The 21,978-nt window shown below is 40.8% G+C and overlaps 2 protein-coding genes across 3 annotated transcripts in view; one reads left to right on the top strand and one right to left on the bottom strand.

Moving 5' to 3' along the window:
• NUP58 (nucleoporin 58) overlaps window positions 1–6,389 on the bottom strand; it is a 43,574-nt gene extending 37,185 nt beyond the window's left edge. The window contains exons 1-2 of one of the 2 annotated variants that reach the window (XM_055317332.1): window positions 6,068–6,389; window positions 1,227–1,369 (exon numbers count right to left, since the gene is read on the bottom strand). In XM_055317332.1, the coding sequence (XP_055173307.1) occupies window positions 1,227–1,369; window positions 6,068–6,174 (250 nt within the window). In that variant the 5' untranslated portion in view covers window positions 6,175–6,389. The remainder of the gene's footprint in view (window positions 1–1,226; window positions 1,370–6,067) is intronic. The other variant, XM_055317333.1, reaches the window with a different exon arrangement.
• An 11,352-nt stretch (window positions 6,390–17,741) lies between these two features.
• On the top strand, window positions 17,742–19,291 carry LOC129504617 (elongation factor 1-alpha 1-like). Its single transcript, XM_055317398.1, has one exon. The coding sequence runs from the start codon at window positions 17,742–17,744 to the stop codon at window positions 19,128–19,130; it is 1,389 nt and encodes a 462-aa protein (XP_055173373.1). The 3' UTR covers window positions 19,131–19,291.
• Window positions 19,292–21,978: the final 2,687 nt, after the last annotated feature.

The raw sequence follows: 21,978 nt of genomic DNA, 5'->3' as shown, positions 1-21,978 counted from the left end.
GTAACAGAGACCTAGAGACCCTGAGGGTAGAGAACAAAAGAGTAAAGAAGGAAGTAAACGTTTTAAACGGGGATCCCTGGGTGGCGCAGCCTGCCTTTGGCCCAGGGCACGATCCTGGAGACCCGGGATCGAGCCCAACGTCGGGCTCCCGGTGCATGGAGCCTGCTTCTCCCTCTGCCTGTGTCTCTGCCTCTCTCTCTCTCTCTCTCTCTCTCTCTCTCTCTCTCTGACTATCATAAATAAATAAAAATTAAAAAAAAAAAACTTTTTAAACTGCAGCACCAGTGAAAGGTATTTTTAGTAACAAAATATCTTCAAGTATTAAAAAACAAACAGGATTTTATTATTGAAACGTCTACCAGAAAACTTGACCTCTTGCCCTTTTCCCATTGAAACAATTGTTTTAATAATACAAAAACTTAACATATCTCTAAGGAAGGTAAATTATGTTATAGCAAGACAGGATCTGCTGGTCCTACATATGTAAATTAATTAATGTCCAAATTGGTAAACTTATCTTCACTAAGGTAAAACACCTCATTATATAATCTAATATAAAAACTAATTTACTATATTTAAAGAGGTATGTCTTCTTTGTGTCAAAGTATACTCCAAAAAAAGTTATTAAACAAAGAGAGATCTTATTTCTTTAAATGTATTTTCCTTTTTCAGATTTTTTTTTAAGATTTTATTTCTTTTTTCATGAGAGAAAGAGAGAGAAGCAGAAGCAGAGAGAGAGAGAAGCAGGCTCCCTGAGGACCCTGGGATCATGCGCAGAGCAGAAGGTAGATGTTTAACCAATTGAGCCACCTAGATATCCTATTTATTTATTTTAGAAGGAGAGCTTGAGTGTACAAGCGGGGAGAGCAGAGGTCTAGGAGAAGAGAGAGAATCTAGGGAGACTCTCCACTGAGCCTGAACAGGGCTCATTCCAAGACCATGAGATCATGACCTGAGCAGAAATCAAGAGTTGGATGCTTAACCAACTGACCTACCCAGGCACCCCTAAATGTGTGCTTTCCTTCTTTATATTAAAATGGATTATAACCAATGTTAGGCCTATCACTGGCCCTTAATTCCACATCCCTCTATATTTTTTCATCATACTATTTACCATTTTTTAGATCTGTCGCCAATGACAATCCTTGTAAAGGAAAGAGTTATAAAAGAGAACTTAAAAAATAATACCCATACCAACTCCCTGCAAGTGGGACAATCCTCCTTACCTGTATTTGTTCCTCCTAGAGTGAACCCAGTGGTAGGTTTTGATCCAAAGAGCCCAGTTCCAAAACCACCCGAAGGAGCAGATGTAGTTGCAGGAGTTGCAGTGCTTCCAAGAGTTCCAAAATTGAGCCCCACAGAAGTGTTGCTTGTTTATAAAAAACACAAAAAAAGTCTACTAGAGCCAGTATTTCCTTAAGAAAAATAAAAACTCTTCAAGATTAAGTACCTTCTTTCATTTAACATATTTAATATATCTCCATAGAATATAAAAGGGATTAACTATTTTTAACCAATCAAATTCAAATATTTTCCTGTTCTCTTTTAAAATAAGTACACACAAAATTAGTCTCAAAAAATGAGACTGAAAAAAAAATGAGACTGGTCTTCAAAAAAAGCATAATCCATAACAATTAAGATTTCAGGTCCCAAATAATCATAAACAGTATCACACATATACTGCTTTCATAAGTTTTATTAAAAGCTAGCATACTTTAATATGGCCACAAGGAAATCCTATGAATGTAGGTCATTTTCCCCTTACATGACTCATGTACAGTTCATATCTCTAAATTCACCTGTTCTTCCCCAACTACTAATGATATGAGGAAAAATAAAACATACTCAGAAATAGAAAAGTTATCCTAAATTCCCCTTGCCACCTCTCTGTTACTTATCACCATATTCACGGAGTAGGGCGGGGGAGAAGGGGTTGCAGTTAAAACAGCACCAAAACAGCAATAAGAACTGGAGTAGGGGTGGGAAGAGGAAGAAGACTAAACATAACCTGGCAAGAGTAAAATGCAAAGTAAGATTACCCTCTATCCAGATTATGTGTTCATCAGCAGAAATACACTTTAGAGTTTTTGAAAGCTTAAAAAGAACAGCTGATAATAACAACTGATGTGAACAAAGTTCACAACTTTCAACTGTTCTCATCAAAACTCAGGGACTCATATTTGCTATCTACAGTGGGAGAGCAAATTATAAAAATAGAAAATCTTGACAATTTGATGCTCCAAAAATTGTGTGGAGGAGTCAAGAGAGATTATAACAACACATAACATAATGGGAGATCCATTCATCCTATACAGGTTTCTTTATTAGGTCGGCCTGCTCTTCCATACAGACACAATCTCCATAAGAGAAGCCAAGATCAATTTTAAAAAGCTTAAAAGTCTGAGACATTTCAACTTAAGGAGGCAGCAGTGTTCCAGTACCAGCTCCCCAATGTCCTGGGCCCTGTGTTACATCACTTAGCCTTTTTGATCCTCTAATTCCTCGTGTGCAAAATGGGAATAATAGTGCCCACTTAACAGATGTTTTGCAATAGATTAAGAAATTATGCATGATGAATTCACTTAATAAATGTTGTTACTACTTTCGTCATTAGGAACACTTATAAATTCAACTAAACATATTATATACAAGGTATTATGCCAGCCAAGCACTGTGAGAACAGAACTTGAATCAGTCATCAAAACTGAGTAGGAGGGGAAAAAAGGGAGCATACCCTAAGTTTATCACTTATTTTAAAACAAGCTCTATGAGCATAATAGGTGTGTGAAGTACAGAGGGTTAGCAGGACAAGGCTCCAAGGTCTCACCAACAAAGCACAAATCTTTAAACACTTAATCTACTGAATTAAAAGGGTATTTTAATAAACACTGGCAAATTCTGAAGACCCCAAATTAAGAAAATGGTTATTATGCTCTCCTTCCTCCCAAATAATTCACTGATCCCATTTGATTTACTGCTATTCCACAAATATACAAAAGATGTACAGTTAAATTATGTATTTTAGGCAATTAAAATACCTAAAATTTCTTGACAACTTAAGATAACTGAAGACACTATGAAGTGTTCATAACTAAAGGTGAAAACATTACCAAAGAAATACATCAAAGTGGTATTAGAAAAGCAAAAGAGAACTTCCTCTGTGGCAGAGAAATTTACTTACTTCAACAAAAGGTACCCCAGACAGGACCAATTTTTGCCTCAACCCACTATTATCTGCCAATGACTCATCAGAATGTGTTACAGAAAAGCCAAGTTGACTCCAGCAGGTCAGGAATAAGGTTTTAACTTCTCCAGCATGCCCTAATGTGGACTTAAAAAGTAACATTTATCGAACACTTATCAAGTGCCAGATATGATGCTAAGTACTCTATACGCTTTACCTCATTCAACAACTCAGTGAGATAAATATATCCCTTTTCCAGATGTGGGAACTGAGGCATGGGGAGTAACTTTGCTAAAATTATTTACTTAAGAGACCAAATCACCAGATGGCACTTGGGGCAGTTAGGTCTCCAAACCAGTACTCCACCAGACAAGTGTTAGACTGTCTTTCCTTTCATTTATCCAAGCCCTTCTAAAATTTTTGTTTTTGTTTTTGTTTTATTTTTTAGATTTTTTTAATTTATTTATTCATGAGAGACACACAAAGAGAGAGAGAAGCAGAGACACAGGCAGAGGGAGAAGCAGGCTCCCTGCAAGGAGCCCGATGTGGGACTCGACCCCAGGTCCCCAGGATCACACCCTGAGCCGCAGGCGGCACTAAACCGCTGCGCCACCAGCCAGGGCTGCCCAAATTTTTGTTTTTTAAATTTTACTTAAGTAATCTCTACACCCGGCATGGGGCTTGAACTCACCATCCAGAGATCAAGAGTTGCATGTTGTTCTGACTGAAGCAGGCACCCCTTATCTAAGCCCTTCTGAAGACTGTGTACATGTTTATAGCTGATCACTAATAAATCTTTTACTCATTCACCAAATATTTATTAAAGTCCTCTCCAGAGGAGCTGTCATAGGAATTGAGAATAGAGTGGTAAATAAGACTCAGATTCTGACTTCAGGAAGTTTCCAGTCAGAGAGAAAGAGATTAACCAATCATTCATTCATTCAAAAAATGTGTGCTGAGCTCCACTGTGTCTACAGAAAAAAAAAAAAAAAAACAGTATGAAAAGGTATTCGCTGTCATGGAGCTTCCATTCTATTGCTGGGATCAGAAAGTAAGTCTATAAAAAACACAGTAAACTGATACAATTGTGATAACTATGTTACAAGGTACAATGAGGATGGAAACCTCCTCTACATTTGCAGATCTAGAGACCTCTCTGGAGATGTCAACATGTGAGTCCCAGAAGTATACACCAGCATGGTATACAAGGCAGGAGGTGGGAGAATTCCAATCAGAGGGACCTGCCCCCAAATGGGAAGCGGTTTGGCCAAGCCCAGCTGAGAAACTGAGAAAATGCACTAGTTGCTACAGCAGCATTTTTCAACCTAAGATTAGGAGCCATTAGGAATATAAGATCAATGTAGCCAATCACAATCAGCATTTTAAAAAATGAAATGGAACAGAACAGAAAATATCAAGATGCATCACATAAAGTAAGGGTAAATATCTTTCTTTGAAACTCTGTTTCAGTTATTTCTTTGTACTGGATAATGATGTAAAATTATTTTTTTCATAGAAGGTCTGTATTACTGAATTGGAGCAAACTGAAAGGAGGAGATGGGCTTAGAGTGAGTCTGAAGAGATTCCAGAGTATTTGGGTCTTATGTGTAATGGTAAGATTTATTTTTACTTCATTCCAAGGATAATGAAAAATCATGAAAGGTAGGCAATGGGAATTTTAAAAAGTGACTCTGACTATAATGTGGTAAAAAAAAAAAAAAAAAAGGACATCAAAATAGATTTTTAAGATGGCAACTGGAATTCCACTGAATTAATCAAAGCGGGAGATGAGAAACAGTTGTCATCAAATATGAGAAGGGTTACTGGATGAAAACCTGAAAGAAATCCTAAGTGTTTTCATAAGAATGTAAGCTTAAGGAGAGCAGGACCCTAATTTATCTCATCACCTAAGACAGTCTAGCACACAGGAGCGTGTTCAATAAATATCTGTCCATGAATGACACAAGCTTGAAACAGGGTGGTGGCCCTGGAAGCAAAGCCAATGGGAAGTCAATTATCAGGCCTTGTTAATTAAGTGTGCAGAGGGATCCACAAGTGGATGTTAAAGGAAATCCCCAGATTTTTTACCCGACTATGTAGTCTCTGCCCCCTCCCCCTTAAAACAACAAAGGTATTTTTGCCTTTTTAATCTGCAATCATATCCCTTAAGCTTCAGGCGATACCTTGAAACACTTCCTGTGCACACCTCTTGATTGAATGAACTCCACCTCCATCTTTAAAAGACTGAATTCTAAAGATGCAATCTCTCACCACGAAGCTGACTTTTAGCTCTTCTCATGGACTCTTTCTGGACCTCTGCTAGCTGTACGTACGTCGTCACCGCCCGAAGCGGTGGTTCAGCAGGTTGCACAAAAACGATAAATATGCTACCGACATTTTTTCGGTATCAGCAGAAGACAATGGGAGTCATCACGACACGGCTCTCACGTATGCTAATCTGCACAAAATGTCCAAAATTACCACCAGTGAATGCTGCAAAACTTGCTTAGAACAGGAGAAAAAGCAGCAAGAAAGGATACGGTTCCGTGAGGTACGAAGGTTCGAGCTCGTTTAAAATACCACGAAATCATTAAAGCGCTGGGATGTCCAAGACCCTACCTACACCCTGCCACGCACGGGAACTGAACTACCAGAGGTGAACCTCTAATTGCCCTCCTCAAAATGTTCTCTAAATCGTCGTGCTCCGCACGCCCCGAGTAAGCCAGGACGCCGTTCACACGCCTCTGCCTCAGACTGCCGGACCGCGCGGCGCGGGCTCGGCGGGAGACCCCAGGCCCAGGCCCTTCCCGCAGCCAGCGGGAGGGGAGAGGGACGGGACGGGCCCGCCCACCCCGGGCCGGGAAGCTGAGGAAGGGCGGTTACCTAGACGCCCCCGTCCCGAAGGAGAAACCGCCGCCGGCGCCGCTCCCGCCAGCGGCTACGGTACCGGAGCCCAGCGTGCTGGTCCCGAAGGAGAAGCCCGTGGACATGGCTGCGGAGGCTCGGCGCCGTCGGCGAGCGGCGAGGGGTGCGGGACGCTCCTCTCTCAAAGCCGAGGCCGGCCGAGCAGCATCGCTCGGGCCCAGGGGCGACCTGGCGGGAACTTCAAGCCCCGGCCGCGGACTGGACAGGGCCCAAGTGGGTGGGGCAACCACCCGAGAGCACGTTCGGCGCCCGCCGCGCGCGCGGAGCCCGCCGGGAGCGAGCCCGCCGCGCAAGGCACCCTGGGATGGGAGCGGGTGGGCGCGCCGCGCGGGGCATTCTGGGAGGGCCGGCGCGCCGCGCGGGGCGTCCCCGGACGCCGCAATCTGGGCGCGCCGCCGGCTCCCCGCGAAGGTGGGCGCTCCGCGTTAGACGCGAGCCCAGCCGTTTCCTTCGGCTCTGAATTGCATGCGCGTTGACGTAATCTGTACTTTATGGCTGCTGGACCTCTGTTGCTTCTGTCCTTACTGCTACCGGGGATGCGCGGAATCCCAGAGCGGGGAAGGCCCGATTGAGCAGTCCGAGCCCAGTGTGTGGTTGCTGCCGTCTCTTCCCCCGGAGAGGGACGGGGAGCTCTCCTGCGCCCTGACGGTCCGGAAATCGATCGATAATCATTCATTCATGCGCTCCGCAGTGTTCGGAGCCCGTTAGGCACAGGAAGGCTCAAAGAGCGGCCTCTGGGGGGCGGGGGAGGCGGTGCCCGGCCTCCTGGTGCTGCGCAAACCCCTGGAAGTCCGAGGACGTGCTCAAGTCCTCGAGGTGCTGCGGCGTGTCCCGCGGGGTAGTGTTGGCGAGCCCGGCCGGTCGCGGGAGGTGGCCCCCCGCCCCCCGTAGTGGCTGTCTTCTGACCTTGGGCTTGGCGTCGCTGACACCTCTCTGCTACCTGCTAGAGCAGCTACAAGGTGGAAGGGAGAAGTACAGAAACAAGCACGGCATAGTGTGGAATTCAAGGGTTCCCTGAGCAACCCTTAAAGATAAGAAAAATGTAGATTTAAGGAAGAGATTCCCGTGTTAGTGGTGCATTTGAGGTACTGTGATAATGTGGGTCTTTGTTTTTCCTTCAGGGATTATTACATTTCTCCCGCAAATGGGTTTTCCGGTCTGTGATTTCTTCCAATAAAATTCATCCCATAAGCAACCACCAGAGTTGCTTTCCTAAAACATAATTCTCACCCTTGCACTGCCTTGATGGAACACTGTATTCTGGCACTCATCCTCCATATGGCAAACATTTCTAAGCTCACCTCTCACGACGCCTCTTAATGCAGCTCTTTCTCCGGCGTTGAGGTTGGGCAGGCATTGCTGCCTCCTGTAGGCTGAACTGTATCCCTCCAAAATTCCCGTGTTAAAGCCTTAACCGCCAATGTGATGGTGTTTGAAAGTAGGGCCTGTGGGAGGTAAACAGGTTTAGATGAGGTCATGAGGGTGGGGTCCTCATGATGGGATTAATTCCCTTGTGAGAAGAGACATTAGAGAACTCTTTGTTTCTCCACTTCCGAGGAGACAGCTAAAAGGCATCCTTCTTAAGAAAAGAGCTGATGGGCACCTTGATCTCGAACTTCTTAGCTTCCAAAACCGTGAGAAGTAAATTTTTGTTGTTTAAGCCACCCGGTCTGTGGTATTTTGTTATGGCAGCCTAAGCACTTATACATCACCTCTGTATTTGTTTAATTAAGAAACTAAATAGCATTTTAAATATGGAGGTTACCATAAGAATAATTTAAAAGGAGACATATTTGAACTATGGTAGAAAGAAAGATTTCATAATGATTGAACAGGAGGAGAAAAAAAATATTGAGGGTTTTAGATCTTCAATGGTCTAGAGAATGCCATAAGTGATGACTAATAAGATGGTCAATAGGAGGACTAGAGAGGAAATCTAGGGTACTTTTGCCTGGGGGAAAAAAAAGAACCAGATGAGTTTTGGAAGAAGGTAAAATATGGCTCCCTACATCTTTTAATTCCATTCTTTCCAAAACTTTTGAAGAATATCAGACCAGCATAAAATTTGTAAGATCAAAATGCCTGGCACATGCAATTTATATATTAATTAACAAAACACGTAAGATTAGCTGGATGGAAAGAGCGTGCAAAAATGTAGTAGGGACTACTTTTGTTCATAATAGGGGAAAGGAGGGGGCCCCTGGGAGGCTCGGTTGGGTGGCTGCCTTTAGCTGGGGTCATGATCTCAGGGTTCTGGGGATCAAGCCTCACGTTGGGCTCTCTGCTCAGTGGTGAGTGAGCTTCTGCCTCTCCCTCTGTGATCTCTCTAGTTCTCACTCTCTCAAATAAATAAAATCTTTTTAAAAAATTGGGGAAACTGATGTGGGCTATATACGAATTATCTTTGTGATCATTCTGTAAATCTAAAACAGTTTTATTTATTTTGGGTGGGGAGATTTCTTTTTCTAATTTAAATTCAATTAATTAACGTGTAGTGTATTGTTTCAGAGGTAAAGTTGAGTGATTCATCAGTCTTATGTAACACCCAGTGCTCATTACATCACCTGCCCTCCTTAATGCCCATCATCCAGTCACCTCATTCCCCACCACTTCCCCTCCAGAAACCCTCAGTTTGTTTCCTGTGTTTAAGTCTCTTATGGTTTGTCTCTCTGATTTCATCTTGTTTTATTTTCCCCAGGTTCGTTTCTTTTCGTAACCAAGATCACGCTGTATGTTCTTTGATGTGTTTGTTGGAGATGTTCTCAGCCTAGAACACTCCTTTTATCTGTTATATATTCCACAGAATTAGTGTCACTATTCCGACTGCTTCATTCTATACTGTCATCATTATGGCCACTTTTGTGGACAGATTTGAGCACCAGGGCTGGAATTTGAGGGAAAGAGTGTCAGTTTGAGTCCGTATTGATTTGAGGTGAAGATGTGTTGACTTGACATTGAGCAGGTAGCTGGCAGTGCATGCTGACTCAGGCAGGAGGGCAGTTGGACTGTGACTTTGGGACCCACAGACCAATGGCATCATATGTGACCAGGATGTGGCTGTTTTTGTTCCTGGTCATGAATCCCTTTAACTTTTGTTTTTCTGAGAAAGTTTATCTTTCTATTCTGAATGAAAACCTTACTGGATAGAGTATTCTTTGCTGCAGATTTTTTTCCTTTTAGCACTTTCAGTATATCATGCCGCTCTCTTCTAGCCTATAAAGTTTCTGCTGAAAAATCCACTGATACTCTTATGGGGTTTCCCTTTTAAGTGACTGCTTTCCTTTATCTTACTGCTTTTAAAATTCTTTCTTTATCACTACTTTTGGCCATCTTATTTACTTTATGTCTTGGTGCAGACCTCTTTGATTTGGTTTTGTTTGTGGGCTCTCTGTGCCTCCTGGATCCAGATGTCTCTTTCCTTCCCCAGATTCAGGAAGTTTTCAGCTATTATTTATTCAAATAAATATTCTGCCCCCTTTCTCTCTCTCTCTCCTCTCCTCTCCTCTCCTCTCCTCTCCTCTCCTCTCCTCTCCTCTCCTCTCCTCTCCTCTCCCTTCTCTCTCTCCCTATCATGTGACTATTGTGTCTGACATTGTCACTGAGTTCCCTGGGTCTGTTCTCATTTTGCATATTTTTTCCCCTCTCATCTGCTCAGCTTGATTACTTTCCATTACTCTGTCTTCCAGGTTGCTGATCCATTCTTCTACTTCCTCTAGTTCACTGTTTATTCCAGGTAGTCTATTTTTAATTTCATTTAATGAGTTCATTATCTCTAATTGGTTCTTTTTTAGGTCTCCTATCTCTTTGTGGAGGGTCTCATGGAGATCCTGCATTCCTTTCTCAATTCTACCAAGTGTCTTTATGAGAATTACTTTAAATTCACTATCATAAATAAATAAATAAAATAAGTAAATCACTATCAGACTTATTACTTATCTCCATTTTGTTTAGATCTTTGCTGTGATTTTGTTCTGCTCTTTCATTTGGGACATATTCCTCTGTCTCCTCATTTTGTCTGTTTCTGTGTCTCTATGTGTTAGGAAAGTCAGCTATGTCTCCTGCACTTGAAAGTAGTGGCTTTATGAAAAAGAGGTCCTGTAGTGCCCCACAGTGCAATGTCTCCTTTTTACCAGAAAATGGTGCTTTGGGGATGTCTCCTGTGTATGTTGCTACAGGGGTGTCCTATTGTTGTGGCCAAGCTTTTCTTGCTGTCAGTACAATCTGTGATGGCTCTCTGCCTATTGTGGGTGGAGTCCGGTGTCTGGTGTTAGTGGGGCAGTCTGGGGCTGCCTTGGACTTGAGTTAAGTCAGACCAGATGTTTGCCAGAGGTAAAGTAGCACCAAACTGCAAGGAACTTTCCCTGTGTTGTCCCCTGAGAAGCTTTTATTAGTGGATAGGGCATGCAGTTAGAGTAGCTGCCTGCCCCTAGCCCACTGCTGGGGTCGCAGACAGACTGGTGTTTTGTTATCTTCCCTTCTCCTTAGAGAAAGACTCACTTTGGAGTGGTGTTGGCCTTTGTCTGGGATGCCTGCACACTGCCAGGCTTGTGGCACTGCTTTGATGGGATTTTGCCAAGAGTGTGTCGGAGGGGATGGATCTGTTTCTTGTGGCCTCTTGTCTGTGTCTGTGGAGAGTCTGTTCTTCCAGTCTTTGGGTTGCTTTCTGGGTCATTTGTATCAATGCAGGTGTTCTCTAGGTGGCCATGCCACACTAGGTAAGCCCAAGATCCTCCTACTCTGCCATCTTTCCAGCAACCCCTGCTTAAAAAACAGTTTTAAAAATACGTTTATATGGGACCCCTGACTGGCTTAGTTGGTAGAGCATGCAACTCTTGATCTCACAGTTTGAATTCAAGCCCCATGTTGGGTGTGGAGTCTACCTTCAAAAAACTAAGTGAATAAAATAAAAGTAAGTTTATAAAAGAAAATAGTGAGAAATATGATGTAGATAAAAGTTTGAGTTTTGGGGAAGCCACTCAAATTGACAAGCAAATTATTCTTTTAACTTTATAAAAGTTTTAGTACAGCGTTTCTTGTCTTGTATCTGGCAGATACAAGTTTGTTTATTTTAAAGATTTTATTTATTTATTCATGAGAGACACAGAGAGGGAGGCAGAGACATAGGCAGAGGGAGAAGCAGGTTCCCCATGGGGATCCTGTTGCAGGACTCAATCCTAGGACCCTGGGATCATGACTTGAGCCAAAGGCAGGCACTCAACCACTGAGCCACCTGGCAGATACAAGTTTAAATTATGCAGCAGTAACCTCCAAGATGCTACAGAGAGGAGCACTACTGAGATAGATAGTGGACCACTTAACAAATAGTAGTGTTACCATCTATTACATGGCCCTAGATACACTGAGTGCGAGACTGGACCTGAAATACCTTTTTTCATATACCTTCTTCTGTTTGTCCTATTAGCAAAAAAGAAAACACTTTTCATCCTTTGTTCTACAGAAATAAATCTCCAAAGAAAGCAGTTTCTATAAGCCAGTTGTTTGTTTATTCAATGGAAAGCCTGATAGTAAAATGTCGATATAAGCTTCATGCCTATTTAAGCCAAAAGCCTATGCAGCCAGGCAAAACCATAGGGCACTGGAATTTGGCTTAACCATCCTTATTTAGAGTACATATCCTATTCTAAAGGATGTTTCAAATATTCCTCTTTGACATTGTGGGACCTGAACCCATGTATCAATTCTATGTGAATTACTGTTTTCCATAGATGAAGCAAATGATTCAGATTCTAAATTACATAGCAAATCATCTTGCTTCCCCTTGTTTTTTATATTATGAGAATCATGCTAAGAAACCCCATCTTTTGCTGATTTACTGGCTGTATGGTGACATTGTTAATGTCATAATCAAACTGAATTATCTGAAAGGCAATAGCACTGTAAAAACTATTTTTTAAAGATTTTATTAATTTATTCATGAGAGAGACACAGAGAGAGAGAGGCAGAGACACAGGCAGAGGGAGAAGCAGGCTCCATGCAGGGAGCCTGACTTGGGACTCGATCCTGGGTGTCCAGGATCACGCCTTGGGCTGAAGGAGGCACTAAACCTCTGAGCCACCGGGGCTGCCCTGTAAAAAACAATTTAATTTTGACTTGCATTAAAATGTCTAAAAAGGTTTGTTTCCATGGTATGTTCAGATCAGGATAACTCTTTGAGAAGTATCATTTGAGAGGCTCTAACATAGAAAGGAAGTTGGAATTGAAAGTCTGTTTAAGAGGATCTGCAATATTTATGGTCTGATCCTCTGAAATAACCAAGAGAGAATTTATAATTTAGAGCCTATGTATAACCAGTTGACCTCTGTCTTGAATTTATAGATTCCTATCTTGAATAATAGATTCCTGGGAATCTATTAACTTTAAAGATTTAGGTAGTGTCCTTCCTTTTTAAAAATCCTATTAATTTTTCAAAAGATCTAATAACAAAATTTATGGAGAGATAGATCAATGAAAATGTGACAAAATGTCAATAAATGGTGACTCTACAAGAAAGATATATGGGTGTTCATTGTACTGCTCTCTCAACTACTCTACAGGTTTGAAATTTTTCAAAATAAGTTGGAGTCCAAAGCTAAAACAAAAGTTTCCAACAGTAGATCAGAACAGCAATGATCTGTTTCCTGATATAGCTTTTACCTATCACCCAAAAAATGAAAAAAAAATAAGCAATACAGGAAGTTTTACATGAAGCTAATTATATTTATTTATTTATAAGGATTTTATTTTTTTTAAGATTTTATTTATTCATGAGAAATACAGAGAGAGGCAGAGACATAGGCAGAGGGAAGAGAAGCCGACTCCATGCAGGAGCCTGATGCAGGACCTGATCCCAGATTCTGGGATCACGTCCTGAGCCGAAAGCAGATGCTCAACCACTGAGCCACCCAGGTGTCCCAAGATTTTATTTTTTTTAAGTAATCTCTATACCTGACATGGATCTCGAACTCCCAACCCCAAGATCAAGAGTCACATGACCTATTTTTTTTTCCACATGACCTATTATTGACTGAACTAATAACCAGGCAGACTGAAGCTAATTATATTTAATTTTAAATATGGTCATTTGTTTTGAAATTATGTCCTTCCTTTTGGTGAGTGTGGGATGGGACTCGAAAAGGTTGTTTTCATGACCTGATAATGATATTGAATAAGCATAAGGTCAGGAAAAGGATCTTGGCAATGTCAGCATAAAATAAATGAGGGAAGCTACCTTGTTGCCATTAATTTTCATGCTTCCCTTTTCCCTTAAAAAAAAAAATCCCAATTTTGTTCAAAGTGGCATACGTTTATTTACCTGTGGCCAGTTGAGTGTAGAGGAAGACTTGAGATTCACCCCAGGTATGAGTATGACTCATTTAAAGGAGTAGCTACCATATATCCCTTTTACCATTCTCCTCCTTCTTTCCTGCTGCCTGGGATTTAGACACATGGCTAGGTCATGGATAGCCATCCTGGTCTGTGAAGAACTTAAGAATGAAAGTGTTAGGAGGTGGGTGTTGGGTGTAGCAGAAGGGTGAGTGGGAAGGTATAGCAGAAAAATAGTATAGAGTCACCATACCAGCCATGGTTTGCCTGCCTTTAGACTTCTTTTAATTTTTTTAAAAGATTTTATTTATTTATTTGAGAAACAGACAGACTGAGCACAAGAAGAGGGAGGGGCAGGGGGAGAAGGAGAAGCAGATTCCACACAGAGCAGAGAGCCCACGTGGGGCTTCATCCCAGGACCCTAGGATCACAATCTGAGCTAAAGGTAGACGCTAAACCAACTAAGCCACCCAGGCACCTCTTCAGACTTCTTTTAAATTAAAGAAAAATCATCTTCTGTGTTAAGTCATCATAGTTGGGTCTCTGTTATTCATAGCTAAATTTAATATACCAATTTAAGTAGGAACCCACACTAAAAGATAAATGTTATATGTGCTACTGAAGAAACAGGAAATACCCAAAATGAACCAAGACCAAAGGACTATCTATAGGACCAGAATATAGTGATAAAGGCAACAACATAATAAATTGTTATCTAATCGTTATTTAATTGATTAGATTAGCTGAGGGCACAGTCAGGTTCTAGTTTCAAAAACATGGGAGCCAAAGAGGGAGAATGTGACTGCACTTATTCTCATATTTTAAGGAAACAAGTCACTATATCTGAAGGACTCAGTGTCCACTGTTATGAAGCAGTAATACATTCATAAGACTTCCATAACATGGACAAAATTTCCCTCAACCTCTCCAATTCTCTTTGATCAGTTTTCCCATAGCCTGGTTAGACCTCTTTTGGTTACAAAGAATAGAAACCCTCTCAAAGTAGGTTAAGCACAAGTGTGTATGTATGTGGGGGAGACACAGGAAGACAGAGTTGGTAGTCTTGTTATTGAGACATGGGAGACAAGCCTGGAATACAGAGAAGTTTGAAGTAAGTCTAGAAGAAAAGGAATAGCCAGACCTCAAGTATATCAGAAAGCAACAGCCAGCTCATAAGAAATGAACTGGAGAGGGTTACATTTATTTCAGAGAACTGAGAAGATCTGGAAGTCCCAGAGGATGGAGGAATGGTTAACTCCCTGAGTGCCCAAGGGAGACAGAGGGGCATTTGGGAATCTGCCACACAAGAATCTGAGAACTGACTCTCAAGGAGCAAAGGCTAGCAGGGAGAAAGTGAAACAAACTTGGCAAAACAGATTCCCCTCACTTCTGTCCCCACCTCCAAACCCACTATTATCAAACCTGGGGGGTATGGGGAAAAAGAAGCTTTGAATAGGATTAAGGGGTAAATTTATGTAAGATTGAACTCAGATTCCTAAAAATCTTATTTTTCTAAAACCCAGAGTAATAAGTACAAAGTTGTCAAGAGGTAAAGGGAGAGCCAACAAAGCCACCTAGAAGGGTAACTGTGAAGAAAAAAAGTGCTATTTCACCTCATAAGAATCCAGTGTTCAATGAAGGAATTACAAAGAACAGAACACAACCGACCATTGTATCAACCAGAGTGAATGGACAGAAAGACCAGATATGGATACAACTTGGGAAAATCATCAAGATTCACTTATGTAAAGGACTCAGAAAGTCACACAATCAGGATACACTGAAAAATGATGAGTACTTTTCTTTAAGATAGAATGAGGAGCAAACCTCCAAGTTCTCAACTCCTGAGGGAATGAGAACCACACTAACCTGCAAACATAGTATTTCACCCTCCCACCTAGTATGAGACGGAGGCATATTAGCTAACTTGGCTATGTGCACTTTGCTGGGCCAGGTACATGTCCTCAACTGCAGAGTTCTAGAATATATAATGTGATCACTTGCATACAGTGTATAATTCACTCAGATAAGAGCAAATGTTTCATCTATCATCCATTCCCCTTAAATTTCTGAACTCAGTGATAAAGAGTTAGAATGAGGATAGCAGGTATGCAAACATCTTCAGGGATGCATTCTTTTTTTTTTAAACAACTTTATTTTTTTAATTTTTATTTATTTATGATAGGCAGAGAGAGAGGCAGAGGCAGAGAGAGAGAGGCAGAGACATAGGCAGAGGGAGAAGCAGGCTCCATGCACCAGGAGCCCGACGTGGGATTCGATCCCGGGTCTCCAGGATCGCGCCCTGGGCCAAAGGCAGGCGCTAAACCGCTGCGCCACCCAGGGATCCCAGGGATGCATTCTTCTTAAAACACACATGCACACACCTATTATTTATTGAGGATTCATTGAGACCAGCTACAAGCTTGAACATTTCTTCTCATTATTTCACATAACTAAAACAAATAACTCAATGGAGAAGGTGATGGTAAGTACTACTACTTAAAGATAGATAAACTAAGAGAGGAATTAAATAATTTTACTAAACTCACATAGATAGTGAATAGCAAAAAGGAGATTTGAATTTAGATAGCTTTGATTCCAGAAAGAATTCTGATCATAGATTTCATCTTCTGCAATAATATACCTAAAAATAAAAGCTGAGAAAAATGAAAAGCTGTAGTCAAACAAAGTATTCTTGCTCTATTAGTGGCTTATGTTTATTTAAGAAGCACCCAAATTAAGAAGTAAAATTGCTTTTATTTTATTTTTTTAAAAATTTTTTTAAGATTTATTTATTTATGATAGACATAGAGAGAGAGAGAGAGGCAGAGACACAGGAGGAGGGAGAAGCAGGCCCATGCCGGGAGCCTGATGTGGGACTCGATCCTGGGACTCCAGGATGGCGCCCTGGACCAAAGGCAGATGCTAAACCGCTGAGCCACCCAGGGATCCCCGTAAAATTGCTTTTAAACATCTCATTAGATGGCAAATAGTAAACATAATTATAAAAGCAACAACATTTTAAAAATATGAAATGTTATCTCACATGACAATCATAGTATCAGACACCTCTTACACATTTTGTAGGGGAATTAAGTGTTTTCTTTTTAACAGTGTAAAAACAAACATTAAACATTAGGGAGAAATGAATCTAGGAGACTGATTCCTTATTATTTCAAAGCATCATGATTGTTTAATGTTTTTTGCATATTTGTTACTTTTAATGCAAAACCCATTTGGATGATGAAGTTATAGCTTTACACATCAAAACAAAACTAATCAAAGCACAAATATTTAAAGACTCCATAGAAAGACAGCGTGGCTTCTACACCATGTCTTGATAGGAACTTAGTTGGCATAAAGAAACAACAGGGCCCTCAGAAGGGGGCTTTTCCAGCAATAAAGCCTAAATTAGGGTTACTTGATATATTCCTATAATAATGAACCTTTAGGGCTGCCTCAAGGGGCTTCCCTGGCCCAGAAACACCACTATATTGGTACATCTCAATAGGATTTACAGATACATCACGATTTTGCCTGAATGACGACAATCTATAACATTTTTTTCCTTGCTCCGAATTCATGCTAAGTAAACTTCTCAAATGTAAAATGTCTGCATAGCTTTATAGGAAGAGAACGTGCAGATACTCATTACTGTTTGCTTTAAACTTTTATTTCTCATTGTCAGTGATTAAGTTGATATTTTGATATTTACCAGCCTAACCCTAAGAAACAGATCTCTTGTTGGCTGTCTGGTCTTCCTTCAGACTAGCCTCAGTGGACCCCTTCATTGAAAACTACAATTATTATAAGTCCCCTGTTTGCATAAGTGATGAGATGAAGAAAGTAGGAGATACTTAGTCTGTTTAATTTTATTGTGCTTCCACTTTTTAAGGAAGGAAAGGATTTAAGACCACTGGTACACATTGAAGTTTTCTTAAACTGGACCATATGCTTGATGAACATTAATAAAAATAAAACACATCTAAATGAATGAAACTCTTCTTCTTTCTAGTGTCTCTATTTCCCTTGAGTGAACTGCCCTTTTGTAGTGACACAGGAACTGAGGCTTTTTGTTTCTTGCAGTAATCACCAGGGGTAGAACTACTGACAGAGAAGCTAATGGCCTGGATCCCTTGGATCTGTGTGTGGTGCCTAACGGGGGCTTGTACTCAATCTCTGCTGCTGCTAACAAGACATCGTTCCCAGACTTCCTTGAGCCCATTTAAATGCACAATCCCCCTTTTTTGCAACGGGTTTGCCACCAGAACACAGGTGTCGTGAAAACCACCGCTAAACCTAAACCAAAATGGGAAAGGAAAAGACTCACATCAACATCGTCGTCATTGGACACGTAGATTTGGGCAAGTCTACCACTATTGGCCATCTGATCTACAAATGTGGTGGGATCGACAAAAGAACTATCGAAAATTTTGAGAAGGAGGCTGCTGAGATGGGAAAAGGCTCCTTCAAGTATGCCTGGATCTTGGATAAACTGAAAGCTGAACGTGAACGTGGTATCACCATTGATATCTCCCTGTGGAAATTCAAGACCAGCAAGTATTATGTGACCATCATTGATGCCCCAGGACACAGAGACTTTATCAAAAACATGATTATAGGCACAAATCAGGCTGACTGTGCTGTCCTGGTTGTTGCTGCTGGTGTTGGTGAATTTGAAGCAGGTATCTCCAAGAATGGACAGACCCGTGAGCATGCCCTTCTGGCTTACACACTGGGTGTAAAACAACTAATTGTTGGTGTTAACAAAATGGATTCCACTGAACCACCCTACAGCCAGAAGAGATACAAGGAAATCATTAAGGAAGTCAGCACCTACATTAAGAAAATTGGCTACAACCCCGACACAGTAGCATTTGTGCCAGTTTCTGGTTGGAATGGTGACAACATGCTGGAGCTAAGTGCTAACATGCCTTGGTTCAGGGGATGGAAAGTCACCCGTAAAGATGAGAATGCCAGTGGAACCACACTGCTTGAAGCCCTGTATTGCATTCTGCCACCAACTCGTCCAACTGATAAGCCCTTGCATCTGCCTCTCCAAGACGTCTACAAAATGGGTGGTATTGGTACTATCCCAGTGCGTCGAGTGGAGACTGGTGTTCTTAAGCCTGGCATGGTGGTCACTTTTGCTCCAGTCAATGTTACAACTGAAGTAAAGTCTGTTGAAATGCACCATGAAGCTTTGAGCGAGGCTCTTCCTGGGGACAATGTGGGCTTCAATGTCAAGAACGTATCAGTCAAAGATGTTCGTCGTGGCAACGTGGCTGGTGAAAGCAAAAATGACCCACCAATGGAAGCAGCTGGCTTCATGGCTCAGGTGATTATCCTGAACCATCCAGGCCAAATCAGTGCTGGATATGCACCTGTGCTGGATTGTCACACAACTCACATTGCTTGCAAGTTTGCTAAGCTGAAGGAAAAGATAGATCGTCGTTCTGGAAAGAAGCTGGAAGATGGTCCCAAGTTCTTAAAATCTGGGGATGCTGCCATTGTTGATATGGTTGCTGGCAAACCTATGTGTGTTGAGAGCTTCTCTGACTATCCTCCTCTGGGCCATTTTGCTGTTCGTGACATGAGACAGACGGTTGCTGTGGGTGTCATCAAAGCAGTGGACAAGAAGGCAGCTGGAGCTGGCAAAGTCACCAAGTCTGCCCAGAGAGCTCAGAAGGCTAAATGAATATTACCCCCAATACCTGCCACCCCAGTCTTAATCAGTGGTGGAAGAACAGTCTCAGAACTGTTTGTGTCAATTGGCCATTTAAGTTTAATAGTAAAAGACTGGTTAATGATAACAATGCATCGTAAAACCTTCAGAAGGAAAGGAGAATGTTTTGTGGACCATTTGTGGGGTTTTTTTTTTGTGTGTGCATGTGTGACAGTTTTAAGTTATTAGTTTTTAAAATCAGTACTTTTTAATGGAAACAACTTGACCACAAATCTGTCACAGAATTTTGAGACCCATTAAAACAAAAGTTTAATGAGAAAAAAAATTCACAATCCCTTCAAATCGTGATACAGGGGATCCCCAACAAAATGCTTATCATTCTATAGTTTGGCTTGCCAATTGTCAAACTCTCCTACAAAGATTCTTCCTAATTGACATTTTATTTATTGAAAGGATGGTCAAAGATCATCAGATATTAGAGAACAGTTGTGACATGAAAGTTAGAAACCAAAACAACAAACCTAGAAGGAATCTAGAGGGAATAAAGATAATTTGAGGAACAAAAATAAATTAATACCTAGAGATATGAGATCCACAAAATCAGAACTAAGTGCTACCAAAAAAAAAAAAAAAACCAATGGTAAAAGAAAACTGTATGTAACCAAATGAACTCAGTCTGGAAGGAACAATGTTCCATGGCAGTAGGCACACCTAGTGCTCGGATCTTGGATTCTATTATTATTGCAATGAAAAGGACTAGATCTCCTTGGAGAAACTGTTAATTCTAAGAGCTGGGGTAGAAAAGATACAAGATGAGACTGTGACATATTTTAGTGCCAGAAAGTAAGGAAGTGCTAAAAACAAAAACAAAAAAAGCCCCACCTATATTGATAAGGTATGTCAAAGGGACATAGGAGCCCAGGGAAAGGTTTCCTGATGGCCAAAGCTGGAACAACTCAAGCAAGAAAATAAGGAACTCTCAGATTATAACCAAAAGTATAAAATGAACATACATGAGTCCCTAATGATATAAACAAAAGATGGAATGAATGAATGAGAATAGAAAAGTATCTTGTGTGAAGAATTCCCAATAGTTTATATGTAGAAATACTGCCCTACAAGAGAAGAATTAACTCCCTACTCTGTAAAGTGTATAATGTGAATAGCAATCTCTTTCAAAAGAGGACACTACAGAAATAGGGGAAATAGTACCTTTATGGAGGAGAAACTTGACAAACATTACCTCAGTCAAATGATTAAGGTAAACATGAACAGTGATTAATTATGTTGGGGGTATGTACCCTTGATATGATGTAATAGAAATGGCATTTTATCTCTGGGATCTTCCTCCCCCAAATCCTTAACCCTAGTTTAACTATGAGAAAAACATTAGGCAAATTCCAACCCCAGGGCATTCTACAAAATACCTGACCAGTACTTTACAAAGCTGTTAAGGTTATAAAAAGACAAAGAAGGGGCAGCCCAGTGGCTCAGCGGTTTAACACTGCCTTCGGCCCAAGGCCTGATCCTGGAGACCTGGGATCCAGTCCCGCATCTGGCTCCTCGCACGGAGCCTGCTTCTCCCTCAGCCTGCATCTCTGCCTCTCTCTCTGCCTGTGTCTCTGTCTCTCTCTCTCTCGCCCTCTCTCTGTGCGTCTCTCTTGAATAAATAAGTGAAATCTTTTTTTAAAAAGTAAAATAAATTTAAAAATAAATAAAAAGACAAAATAAAAAACTATCACAGTCAAGATAAACATGACTCCTAAAGTAATGTGGTATCCTGGATGGAATTCTGGCACAGAAATAAGACATTAGATAAAAACTAAAGAAATCTGAATAAAATATGAACTTTAGCTAACAATAACATCCATATTGGTTCAATAATTGTGACAAATACACATTATTCTAGTAATAGAAGAAATGAGATATGTAAGGAGAAATGAGTGGGAACTGTCACCTTACCTTTTCAATTATTCTGTAAATCTACAAGTGTTCTAAAAATAAGGCCTATTTAAAATTTAAAAAGAGGACTTGGGCATTAAAAATATAACTGCAGCAATTAAAAAAATATCAAAAACAATGGACTATAAAGTTGCAAAAATTTCCCTGAAAGTATATTAGAAAGACAAAGGCCTAGAGAATAGGAATAAAAGGATAATAAAATCCTTTTATTATCAGACCAGCAGTTTCAATATCTGATAAAAGAAAAAGAAAAATAGGAAGGAAGAGCAATGAGCAAGAGGGAAGAAGAAAAAAATACAGAAAAGGAAAAAAGCGTAATTATCTTAGAAATAATACAAGAAAATTTCCCAGAATCAAAGCAAATAGTGTTTTTAGATTAAAAGAGATAGCATGTGCGAAATACACTGGATGTAAATAAAAAAGAAAACCAAGTTTTCTTATTTTAAAATTTCAGACCAAAAAGCTTCCTGAGAAAATAAAGCAAGGACATCCAAAGGGAAACCAGGAAATGATCAGATTTCCAAACAAATACCTTGGGAGTTAGGATGTGTTTCTGGGAGCTTTCAAAGCTCAAATTTTCTCCTAAGAGAAAATTTTTTTTTCAGCCCAGCATCTTAGACTTAACTAAACTATCCATCAAAGATGCCCTTCACTTTATTTCAGGAAGTCAATAAAGAGTATACTCCACCAAAACAAATCATAGCAAAGTAAGCAAATCAAGAAGAATAAAACATAAGATCTAGGAATTCAACATAAATACTAATTAGGACATTTCCCTAGTGGAGGATGAAAGGGAGTCCCAAAGATAATACGCGTTTGGTAGGCCCAGAGAACTAGAGCAGACTGGAAGAAGAGGAGAAGAGGCTCCTGGAGATATCTAGGTACCTCTGGAAGGATG

The sequence above is a fragment of the Nyctereutes procyonoides genome, unplaced genomic scaffold, assembly GCF_905146905.1.
Source record: "Nyctereutes procyonoides isolate TBG_1078 unplaced genomic scaffold, NYPRO_anot_genome, whole genome shotgun sequence".
Lineage (NCBI taxonomy): Eukaryota > Metazoa > Chordata > Mammalia > Carnivora > Canidae > Nyctereutes > Nyctereutes procyonoides.
The sequence above is the reverse complement of the archived record's forward strand: the minus strand, read 5'-3'. Positions and strand labels throughout refer to the sequence as shown.

Bases quoted from the DNA above. Each gene is read 5' to 3' on its own strand.
- LOC129504617 (XM_055317398.1), top strand. From the start codon at position 17,742: ATGGGAAAGGAAAAGACTCACATCAACATCGTCGTCATTGGACACGTA.